Source organism: Cygnus olor, chromosome 7 (genome assembly GCF_009769625.2).
Source record: "Cygnus olor isolate bCygOlo1 chromosome 7, bCygOlo1.pri.v2, whole genome shotgun sequence".
In the NCBI taxonomy this organism is placed as follows: domain Eukaryota; kingdom Metazoa; phylum Chordata; class Aves; order Anseriformes; family Anatidae; genus Cygnus; species Cygnus olor.
The window spans coordinates 24812005-24824628 of NC_049175.1; the positions used below are offsets into that span (position 1 = coordinate 24812005).

The 12624-nt window shown below is 41.3% G+C and overlaps 1 protein-coding gene across 10 annotated transcripts in view; it reads right to left on the bottom strand.

The window, feature by feature from the left end:
• Window positions 1-12624, bottom strand: part of NT5C2 (5'-nucleotidase, cytosolic II) — a 58765-nt gene that overhangs the window by 25990 nt on the left and 20151 nt on the right. For 6 of the 10 annotated variants that reach the window (XM_040564512.1, XM_040564513.1, XM_040564516.1 and 3 more), the window contains one exon: window positions 2936-3009. In XM_040564512.1, coding sequence (XP_040420446.1) covers window positions 2936-3009 — 74 coding nt within the window. Of the gene's footprint in view, window positions 1-2935; window positions 3010-3126; window positions 4503-4523; window positions 4785-5359; window positions 5482-10123; window positions 10201-12624 lie in introns of those variants that run through there. The other 4 variants (XM_040564518.1, XM_040564517.1, XM_040564520.1 and 1 more) reach the window with 4 other exon arrangements.

The window sequence follows — 12624 nt, forward strand, 5'->3', positions numbered from 1 at the left end:
TTCTCTGTTACTGAACCACCTCCTAAATAAGTCTTTTGGTGCTACAAGTGGCCAGAGATTTGGGAAGAAGAAAGAGAGCAGAGGGACTGTGTATTTTCTATCACTGACACCACCGCTTCCTCTTCACGAGATGGGCAATTCAGGGTGTTAAACAAAAATCAATCCGCTCCTTCGCTGTTAAAACATTTGACTGTCAGCCATAGGATGAATGTTATCAATTTATAGACGATGTGAAGGATCATGACAGAGAGTGGGGAAAGGATGTGGCACAATTTTAGGCAGGGCTAATGGCTCCGACTGCCTTCAACCACTGAATATGAAGATTGTGGCATACTTTCAAACAACTTCACAGAAAAGCAACATCTGAAAGTACAAATGCAGAAAACTAGATGAGGAACTGATGACACTGGAGGTGCTTCCATTCTTCCTCCTTGGTCTATTTACACAAGTCGTGAGCAGCCTCCAAAAGGCATCTGCTCACCATACATCATCTGGTATGCAGACACCGTTTCCAGATGTTGAATTGCAGATAAACTATCTTTATACATCTATGTATATAGATACAGATATAGATACATATATCTATATGTATCACATAGATAGACAGATAGATAATTTTTCAAATCTAGACAGAAAGCATGTCCATGTGAAAGAGTGTGTAAGGGATAACTAAGGGATAACTTGCCCAGACAGAAAACATGTCAGGGTCTTAAGAATACACTACAACACATTAATGTAGTACGTCACTAGCCCTATTTCTTATCATTTCCCAAATAATTATAGCAATATTTTAACAATGTGTTCTTTAAAGCTCCTGCAATGAATAAATATTTTTTCTTGAGTGCCACAGTTATATATAGCAAATAATGGTCAAATAACAAAAGCCCGCATGGAGAAGAAAGGATGACTGTGAGACAGTAAGATGACGAACAGGTAATTGTTAATTCCCAGATGATTCAAAAAAACAGAAATAGTACTTACCAGGCATAACACTTTTCATCTGCAAAAGGCTTTCCAGCCTAATTACATTCTTACAATTCTCTGTAAAATGATCTGCAACTATTATCCTGTTGTACCAAGGGAGAAGTCACAGGCCAGCAGCTTAGCCAAGAGCAGTGCAGATTTCCAGCCTTCTGCTCAGACCCCATCTCATTTCTTTTCCTGCACCACACCCTGTCACTCAACCCCCCCTGAATGCACCAACTTTGCCTGCTTAACTATATCACCACGACCTTGCAGCCTTGGGAGCCCCACATTTCTATATCCCGGGGAACTGTATAAACATGCTTGAAACACTCACATTTTTCCTCTCACCAAACTAAGCGTCATTTTGTTGATAACAACACGTTCGCTCTGTGTTTACAGGAACATGCAACACTTGAGTTAAATGAACAGTCGGAGGAGTGAGGATAGTGCTGAAATTCTCCTTCTGTCAGTTAGCAACACACTTCTTGTTCCATGCCAGCCTGACTGGGATCACCCGAGTCCTTGGAAATGCCGTCAGTTGGGAAAGGCAAGGAAGTTGTTCTTCCGTTACAAAAGAGAAACCCACAACTTTTTTTTTTTTTTAAGCAATTGTTCTCAAACTGTTTTGCACTCCTTAAAAGCCCGAAAAGCCCAGCCACAAGGCTGTCACAGCTGGGAAATGCAAACGCCTAAAGCATGTGCCTGCAGTCAGATCCAGCGCAGATTAACTATGATACATTTTATGACTTAAAAGCGTCAGGAACTTGAAACAGATTTGTAAATAAGGTGGTGAATAACCAACCCTTTTGTATAGATAACTGGCGCCTCATTCATAACTACATAAAAGAAGAAAAGAAAGTGATGGAAATATAAACTGCAATTACCTGCCACAAACTCCAAAATTGCTTTTTGTAGAGTTGTGTTGAACCGTGAACACACGGAGTCTTTCCTGACCTTTGCTTAGCCCCTGACCCCTCCGGCTGTCCATAGCATCTCTCATTTCTTCTCAGTGGTCACAATGAGCAGATGACCGTACTTGATACACTGCATTAACCTATTGTTAAGTGACCCTGGTGCTCTACCTCACGTTTCTTAGTTTATATTCACAACTCTAAGTTGAAATATCAAGAGCAATAGAAATTTTCTATCCACAACCTTGGAAGTGGCAGTGAGAAGGAAGGTAGAATTGTATGTGACACCTTTAGTTAAAGCCTGCCTGGCACTATAGCCTCGGAAAGTGGAAGTGGACTTTTAATCTTTTCCTTCCTTAAAATACACAGCATCATGTAAGTTTGATTACAGAGAAAACCGTAACTTTACCCCTCCTCCAGCCGAAGTCTCAGAGAACTTGCCTGTCGAGTATTTGAAAAATGGAGAAGTCATGCAGAAAATTTTATGAAACTAAAAGGTCTTATGCAACCTCCCAAAGACTATCTGCCATAAAGAATGGGCAGAGCTTTCTGAATAACTTGTTCAGCTGACTCACAATGCTCCCCCTGCCTCGCTGCTTCTCACAAAGGAGTCACTGATGTGGCCAAGTGAGGAGTTGGGAAGAGGAAAACCTATTCAAAAATGACCCTCCCAGGACACAAGAAGACCTGTTGGCTAAAGGTGTAGCCCACCATATGCACCAAGGAAAAAAAAAAAAAAACACCTTGTTATTCAAAGCCGAGCTTTCATTGGGGCAATATCAAAGCACAGTGGAATTTAAGGAAGTAATCATACTTTTTAAGCTTCAGTTTCCTTGAAACTGTACTAGAGCAATGTGGTTTATGACCGAATACAACTTCCAGATAACAAAAATAAAGAGAAACACCTGACATGAAAGTGCAATGAACAGTAAGTAACATATCTGCTAACAGAGGAAGCACCTGCTAACTGGAATAGCCCAACCAGTTACCGGTTTTCTCTCAACAAGAGGCAATATTCCAAACTAAGTCAGTGACAAAGAAATCAAGGAGATACTCACCGGCAAGCGTATAATCCATATCAAACCCAAAGCACTTTATCTTTTCCATGGCTAAACTTCTGTTTACAAAGACCCTGTAAAGAAAGAAGAAACAAAGCCATAGGTATGAGCATTTTCAACATAATCATATTTTCGAACAAAGGTATTCTGCTTTGTATCAGGATGCCTTTTAGCTCAAAATCAGAATATACCTGAAAACAGAGGAAAGTTTCTGTTTTTGCACTGGGTTCTCCTGAAGCAAAGCCATCACTTTGCAGGGTTATTCTAATTATTGGTATGCTGTCTAAAGACATCCACGCATGCATGCACACACATGGCTTTGCATGTGACCTGCAAAAATTCCCAAGAATAGAAGTGTAAAAGCTCCTGAAGCAGAATTCAGAGTTCAAGTGGAAGCAGAGGATGGAAAGCAATACAATTTGCCTGATTAAAACAAAATATTACAAAGAGATAACGAGGAAAGGAAAAAAAAATGCATATTTCTGTGAATAATCTCAGCTTTTCAACACTCTTTGGAATTACATCTAGAAACTCAAAGCAAAGACCCGTTACCACATTTATATCAATATAATGAACAAACATTTAATATAGCTCTGAAAAACAAATTTTCACCCATAGAAATACATTATTTCTATTATGAGAAATGCTATTTTTATTTATACTAAAAACTACAACCCCCCCCAAAAAAAAATCACAGAATCACAGAATTGTCTAGGTTGGAAGAGACCTCCGAGATCACCTAGTCCAACCTCTGACCTAACACTAACAAGTCCTCCACTAAACCATATCACTAAGTTCAACATCTAAACGTCAGAAAAAAAAAGAAAAAAAAAACACTGTTCTTTTAATTCCATTTTTACTGTTAATGCTTATTGCAATGAGAATGTAAGCCGCATGCTGCCAGGCCCTTTTTGATTACAACATTTTAATACGCTATATTCAATTTAGTTCAAGTAAATAACACGGCAAAGAAATAGGTCAGGGAATCCAACAAAAGCCTGCTCCAACTACTGCAGGAACTAAGCTGCTTATGTTTCCCCAGAACTTTAAACCCTGCAGCAGGTCTGTAATTCTGTGGGACTTCTCCCACCGGCTGTCCTATCTGAACCCTGCAAATCTGAGTCCCACCGGCACAGCCACGAGCTCAGCTGCGGGACAGGAGCTGAGCTTCTCAACGCTGTGCTCGGCCAGAAATCCCTCGTACTGCTCGAGCCGTGACACCGAGGCAAAAATCCCCTGTATGTGAAAAGGCAGGAGCCCCAGAGCCTCCACCTGTACCCTGATTTCAGCACGCGGAAATTCTGCAAATATTGAGTATCTCCATTGCTCTCAGCAGGGTAATTAGAAACCCAAATCAGCGAGGCTTCTTTGCAGGAGTGACACGGAGGGGCACGAGCAATGGAGATAGTAAATGCAAAAACAAGTCCTCAGATACTCTGCAAAGCCCGCAGAAAGCCCCGGCCGTGCTCGGGGGCAGGTGGCCGGCATGTTGTGCCCCTTCCACCGCCTGTGCCAGTCTGCTGAAGCTCGCGTTTTAGCAGCAAACTGCTCCCATCTAACTCTCACGCTCCTATGCGAGCCGTCTTACCTCATCTCTCACCGATGTGCTCCTTGTTTAGTTTGCAGCAGTCTGATTCATCTACCAGTCTGAATCATGTTACACAATTCCTTAAAAGCTTGCCTAGTACAGATGCAGTTTTGCTTGGATCTGATTTGACTTCAGATGATCATCGTGCCTGAACCGAGCCTTAAAGCACTGTATATCTTCTTGGACAGTGCTATAGAAAACACATCTGTGGCTAATTTAACTAGTCACTGGATATCGTTGTTGTTCCACACAAATCCACTTGGAATAGTTTCTCTGGCAATAGTCTGCTTTACCCCTAACCTTGCACACTCTCTCTGGGAGTCACAGTTTCCTGGCAAACTGCCTGCCTCCGACAATGGGGCTTGTCACCGAGGGGCCAGGGAGGTTAGCGATGACTATCTTTTCTGATAGATTTATGGATTACCTAAACAAGACAAAATTATGGGAAAAAAAAAAAGAACAAAAAAAACCCACAACAAACAAACTGCAAACCAGTAAAGAAAAGCCTTTTGGAAATGAGAGATGGGCTCATAAGTCACTAAAATTCGCTCTTGAAATCGCTGGCTTTTGAGTAGGTGGAGCAAATTATCTGAATCTGCGGTTTGAATTAGTGATTGTTTGTCTTAACATCTCGATAGCTCTGATTTAGAAGCAGCCAACACAAAATCTTATTTAGCACTAAACGCAGTCCTGTACTTTGTCTAATGAAGATGATTACACTCTATTGCTGCTGATGCCAGGAAGCACTATTTATTATCTAATTCTAGCATATCATTTCTGATCTAATGCTTGTGCAGTTTGTTTCGAAAAGAGAAACTGAAGAAGGAATAACGTACCTCTGGGAAACGCTAGCAACATTTTTTGTCCAACCTGGGGAGTCCAATTTTGTTCTTTCCTTTAGGTTCAGCCCCTGGAGCATAGTTTTCCGTCAAAGCAAAACGCCCAGGCTGCCTGTCCCCCTCTGAACGGGACAGGAATAGGAAGGGAAATTTCAAGAAGCTCAGGAGCCTGGAGAGCGACTCAGAATTACAACATTTGGGAACGGTTTCCCAAATGAGGACAAAAAACAAGCACTGCTAAGACGGAGCTGAATGCGCTTATAAAAAGGGTAATACGGTGGTGCCTGGGAAAGGCGAAAACAAGGGAGCTGTGACCCAAGAGATCGCTTCCAGTCCAGTGTGCCTATGTTTAGATGATGACGACACCAAACTGACCAAAACCATGAAAAGATCTCTAAGCCTCTGACATTTTTTCATCACTTTACTCTCAGCATATTTACAAGCTGAACCCTGGGAGTAAAAAAAAAAAAAAAAAAAACCCACACATGTTGATACTGAAGATCTGGAAAAGTTTCCTGAAGGCAATGAAACAAACAACATCCATTAGCATGTTTTTATTCCAGGACAGGTCTTATGACTAAAACATGAAAATTACTATACCAGCCCTGTCTTGGTAACAGCTAGGGAAGATTGCTCTTTCTCCATCAACTTGTAAATATTGCCTGTGACCTAGAAACTGTATGTGGCAAGGTCTCATCATGCCCCAGCAGTCCGCAGGGCCTGGCAGACCTCAAGGCATCCACCGAGTGATTTGACAGGGCAATTACTTCACCCACCAGTGCTAGAGTGAAACTGAGCAAATATTTAAAAAAAAAAAAACAACAAAAAACTAAACAGGGCTATTGCATAACATGTTCAGGACAGGAAATGAGAACACTTGAATCGATTTAAACTTGGATATGCAAAGGCAGATTAAATGGCAGACTAAACAGGGGCATGGCAATTGGAAGCAATGTCACTTATCTCGTGTGGGCCCAACCAGGTATTTGGTTACTTGTAGGTGCTCAGGACCTCAGTTTTAAATCTTGATAAAGGAAGACATCTCCCATGCACGGAGCCCTCCAGAAACAAGAGGCTGAGTAGATACTTACAAATATTTACTCCCAGAAGCTGACCGGCTTAACTTAATTCTGGGGGCTTACTCAAAGTAGTAAGTATCTGCAGAATCCTAGAAACTAAAGATAAAAGTTGAAATTAAATCACCAGGAAAGTTTCCGAGAAGGGAAAAGTGCTTCTCAGAAGCTGCAGCCGTAGCCTGGCCCCCCTCTGCTTCAGAGCTGGGCTTGGATCCCACCCGAAGGGAGGCTCGGCCTGATTTCGGGAACACCGCCCTGACGTGTCCATGGGCTAAAAAATGTCATGTTTCCACAGGAGACTCGGTATAGTGAGAAGTGACAGGAGCTCCTAAAGCCTGCGTATTAACAAAAGGTCTAGGGGAAGAGTCAGAATAAGAAGAAAACTAAAAACTAAAACTAAAATTAGGCACGGAAGTTTTAAGGAATCATTTTCCCACTCGTCACAGTCAGAAATCACACTTTCGCTTCCCTTGGTTTTGTTCTTTTCCATTCAGAAAACAATCATTTTAAGTGGGAGCACCGGAGTTAAAAATTAAGCTGATCTGACCGCTTAACAGCACCAGGCAATACGACAAACCAACCGGGGGCACGGCACGGAAACGCCTCCTGCAGCCCCTGCAGCCCCTGCAGCAGTTGGTGGTGGGCCCAGCTCCTCAGCTCCACACCTGCGTGCATGCAGAGCATCTCCTCCGCCAGGGCATTGCTCTTCTCTTGCCATCACTTACCCTTCCCCAATTAAAAAGCAAGTTTTAACGTGGCAGGAGACAGAACCTTGGGTCAGGGTGGCTCAGCCCAGCACAGACCTGCACCTTTAGAAAAAAGGAACTTCAGGAGCTGTCTAAGGGAAACCGTGAGGCTAATTTGCTCCCTGAGCTCTTTCTCAAATACTAAACCCTGCAGCTTGGCCACAGCAGAAGGCTCTCAGTGATGACAGTATTTATTTTCTTTTAAGCTCTAAGAATTGTGCTGAATAAGAGAAAAATGCGTTGTATGGCAAAGAAGAAGGAACTGCTGAGCACGCATAAAGGGAGTCACAGAGCCCTGATCTCCTCAGCACTGCAATTCACAGTCCTTTATATTTTTCCAAGTGAACTGATCTCGGTTTTGTTACTGTTCTTGTCAATCAATTCCGAGGCAGGAACCTAAATCCCAGCCCTTCTCAAGTAACACAGGAGAGGAGCACATGCGGAGAGGGAGAAATGTTTTTATTTTGTTGGTGCAAAATCTCAAAGGCGTGCTGTGCCCCGAATGCAATTTCCATGTATAATAGGCGGTAACGTGACCGACAAAATAAACAAAATGCACCAAAATTATACAACTACGGAGGACCTTTGGCACATGGCTCGCAGCTCCTCATGGACAAGGTTTCTGGAACAGAGCACTTTACAGGGATTTTCAAAACGTGTCCAGAGGGACCTCACAGCAAAAAGCATTCTTTGTCAAGGGAGTGCGTTTCACTGGAAATTAAATAAATACAAAAGAAACTCGCAGCAGTGCTGAGGGGAAGAGCAAATGCAATGGGAGCTGGCTACGCTTGATTTACATTTGTGCTTAAAATAAAAATAAAGATTGTGGTGGACAGTTGGCCTCAAGCCAGCCATGAAACGGGGACTAACCAGAAGGTTCCGATTCCTGCTTCCTCAAAGTTTAGGCACTTTGGTTAATCTTCACTTTATGGACAACTTCCGTGTTTTAATAAGCAAGGAGAGTTAAAAAGAAACAAGAGGGAACTAAAATGGATTAGCTTTTAATAGCCTCCCATAGCCACGTTCCCCACAGCCTCTTTAAAAAGACTAGTAATGTAAAAAAAAAAAAAAAGTAATTGTCACACCACTGTTAAGACAACTGGATGTTCTCTGTTACCAGTTAGTCCCCAGACGTGTGGTTAGAGGAGACGTCCCACTGCATGACACTGTGGTTCTGATCGCACGTGTCCTCCTCCAGCGGCAGGCAACTCGGATGAACCCCTTACTGACTTAACCCATCTGGTGTAAACTATATGAGTTACCTTGAGGAAGATACTAGGATATATCAAAACTTTGGGTGCTGGATTCTTTGGGGCCTGTCTTAGAGGGATAAAAAAACAAAATGCTTTAAACTACTAAAAACGATGTAATCATTCTTTTGCTGAGCCTTGCCTCTTTAGGCAGGTACTGACCGTTCCATATATTATTATTTATCATAGCATTTGGGGTTTTTTATTTATGTTAGATCTTCAGAGTTCTCCTTTACTCCTTCTTCAACCGAAGAGGAATATTCTGACAGGTCAGTAATTGGATTAAGAAGTAGTGTTTGGGCCTGAGATTTATTTAGGCAGATGAAACAGTATCAGATAAGGGACAGAGAAAAAGGACATCAAAGTTTCATGGCCACTTCTAGTAACATTTCCAACATACTGCCTGGCAATTTCTCAAGACTAACCGTCCTTGCACAATTTTAGTGACATAAAAGTGGAAAATCAGGTTACGATTGGAACTGAAGAGTCTGATGAGGCTGTATCCAGAAACACGACTATGACCACTTCCCTCTGAAATTCAGCAGGAATCAGATGGAAGGAGATAGCCTTGGCCATTTCTATTTCCATTGTTTGGGTTTTCTTCCCAGGCAACAGCAAAGTGCCAAGAAGCTCACATATGGATTCCATCCCAAAATAACACCCGTCTGCTCCGTGAAGCTATTAAAGCTGGGGATCACGGGACATTTTCGATGTAATTTCTTTATTATTAATTTGGCAAGTGTTCTGCTTTCTCTTAAGCTCGCCCATTCTGCCACCTTAACACCCCCTCTCGCTCCTCCCTCCGATGTCCAAAGCACTAAAGCAAAATAAATAGAGGCACATGCTGCCCACAGCTCCGCACATGCCCTGCACGAGCCCACAGAGGCTGCACAAAGACATATGAGGACAGACCGCAGCCAGCACTGCCTACAGAGCTGCGTCATTTAAAGTCGGATGGAAATACATCACCTACCGGAATGCATCTGATCAGAGAGGTACACAGCATTTTCAGACTAGTAACCACGTTTTTTTCTCATTTGCCAGCTGAATCAACTGGTATTATGAAGAGACTTTATATATAGCTACCCAAACAGATAAAGTTTCAAGCCTCTTACCCTAGTCTAGATAACATTTCCAGCTGTTTGCAATCACCGACGATCCAGCATCAGTAAAATGAAGAAACAAGATTAGCAGTGAATATCCCAGAGTTTACAAATTCCAACAAACTAAAATGTACCTTAAATACGTATTTAAGCCTAGAAATCAAACCAACCGATTGCTAATCCTTTTGCTTTGTTGTTACTAAAGTATATACCACTGTTTTTTACCCAGGGTCTCAGAGTCCATTAACAGCTTAAATCACTTAACTCATATTACCACCAGAAGATGCTTTAAAAGCAAACTGAAGCATGTAAATATGAAGCAACATATTTGAGAGTCTACGAGCAGTCTGCAGCGGAATTAGGATTAGAAATGATGATGCCACATCCCCTGAGCCAGCAAGTAAACAACACTGAGAAAACAAAACTAAAACAACAGCAGAAACCCCACATTCAGGATGAGAAGTCTCAAATTACTTTGATGCAAAATGGCAAAAGCATCCCCAAGTCTGCATGTTTAACAAAAAGGCCATCTCAGCCTTGCTGCCCTGTTAAGCCAAAACCACCAAATAAAAGTAAATGCAAATACCTGTTTCCTGGATCTTGGTAACTGTCAGTAACAAGAGTGGATGGCACACCAACTTTTTCCATTATTTGCTTTAACTAGATGTGGTTGCTATTTAAACCCTAAAGAGCTACGTGAGATAATCCAGAGGGTGCCTAGAAGTGCTCACTCCGAGTTAAAAAATAGACACTAGGGCAATTTGGTGGCTCGGAGTCAACCTAGTTCTTGCCTAATTACAATCACGTTAAATGACAGTACTCCTCCAGAACAAATGACCTACTGATTATCCTCTACCCGGAAAAGTCAACAAGCACTGCACGAGGGAGGTGGCCTCACAACCACACACACGCAGGAAAAGCCACCTACCAGCCACGCATCCCTTTTATTTCCGAATTAAAATGTATGTTGCCAATAGTGCAGCGATGCGGTATCCTCTTACCAATGACCTCTTCTAGAGAATGAATAACATTTAGCTTGTATATTAATTCATCTTTAGACCTCACCTCCTGCAGGCGCCAGCAGTGTTGTATAACTAGGTTTGTGGATAAGAGTAACACCAGCCAACTTAAAGTCTTAGTTAAGTGATCAGAAATACCCTGGCAAGACTAAACCACCACTTCTCCTCCCCTAAAGATTCTTCTAATTCTTGATTTTGCTTATGTAGTCCTTGAACTCCACAGCACAGCAGGCACATTCGTGTTCTCAAGCTCTTTACTTCCTCGACAACCTCAACGCTCTCATTTCTTAAGCAGCTATAGAAATTGATCCAAACACCAAGGAAAAACCTGGGGAGGAAAGCAGCTCTAAATATTGATTTTGAACATTCATGCCTATGGCATTCAGACATGATTCTGATATAGTCACTATCCTCTGAGTCACTACACCAGTTGAACCAGTCTCAACTGGGATTTCTGCCAACAGTGTTGAACATCCATCCATCAGGTGTGATATAGTAAGAAGTGCAGCACGTGAAAAAAACAGATTCCCGGTTTGAACAACCACAATAAAATATGAGAACTAGAATGGCATCTTCAGAGCTCATTTTTTTTTAAAGTTTTTCAAAAGTTTAATGCCCATGAGAACATTTTCTTTAAGGTAAATTATTTTGCTTTCATTGGAAACTTTTCCCTGTATTTTATGCTGCTTCAACACTTACAACTCAAGCATATCAAATCTGCTCTACTTCATGAGAACCAGAAAGTGGAATCGATTTGGTTGAAGTATCTCCACTGGTATTTAAGTAAGCATGAAGTAAACAAACAACGACACAATTTTTTACAATTTCACACTTCAGAAAACCAAGCATTACTAGCAGCAGTTAGAAAATCCCAATGAATGACTTTGAGCCCAAGTGGGCCTCCGTCATTGGTACCAAAAGCTAGCCCCAGTTATGCTTATCCGTAAATGTGGCACCGCTGCCGAGCCCTTCCAGCCTTCCAAAATCACTGAAACCAGCTTAAAAGTTAAAAAATAAATAAATTAATAGCTTTAAATTTAATTATCTCTTCTGTTTGTTTGTGTTCCTAAGTCACCGTGGATTCATGCTTTCAAGTTTTTTTTTAGCTGCTAGGATAAGAAGAAAAAGAGAGAGAAAGACAAACAGAGACTGAAAGAGAAACAGAGAGAAAGAAAGAGGAAGAGAAAGGAAGGATTCAAACATTCACATGATTCCAGCCACCAGTGCTTTACAACATCTAACAAACTAATGCAGGTCTGACAACAAAATTGAAAGATTTACTAGTAGTACACAAAACGTCTTATGAATCTTGACACAACACCTTTTATCTTTTTAATAAAATTGACAGTTTTTCAACAATATCCAAGAATCAGAGCAAACTGGGATCTTACTGAAACAACTTTATGCCCTAGAAGTGATGGCTGTGACAAGCATATACATTCTCCATGTGAACAATTAATAAAACGCTAAAAAATAAAATATAAAACAAGAGAAATAACTTCGTTCCTACTCTGTCATGTTAAGTCGGAATTTGTTTTTTAAGTAACAATACATCTGTTAACACTAAGATCACAAAAAAATACCAGAAATAGAAATCTGACAACACTGCCTCTGGAATGAGGTTGTTTCAGATTCTTACGATACTGGATTATCAAAATAACTCCCATGAAACTGGTACACCAAAGCCATTAATAGCCCAGATTTATACTACAGTCTTGGCATCAGGTTCTCTCATTCTCTCTCTCTTGATCCCTCCCTCCCTCCCTCTTTTAAAGAGGATAGCAATTTCAAAATGAAAATGTGCCTCCCCTTAATGTATTTCAAATGTTGTGCTTTCCATTAGAATTTGAAGAGCTAGCAACATTTCTGCTCAATCTGTTTTGAATAAGACATTTCTATATGCTATGACAGTATATTTAAACTGTGAATGAGGCTGATTTCAGACTATCAGATCTCAGCTCGTCTTGATAAACCCTCCTTTATATGAATGCATTGTCATTTACCATGGGGAAAGTAAAGATTTGTTACATGAGTAAGGGTTAACATGATGAGGACTTCAATGTGTGAG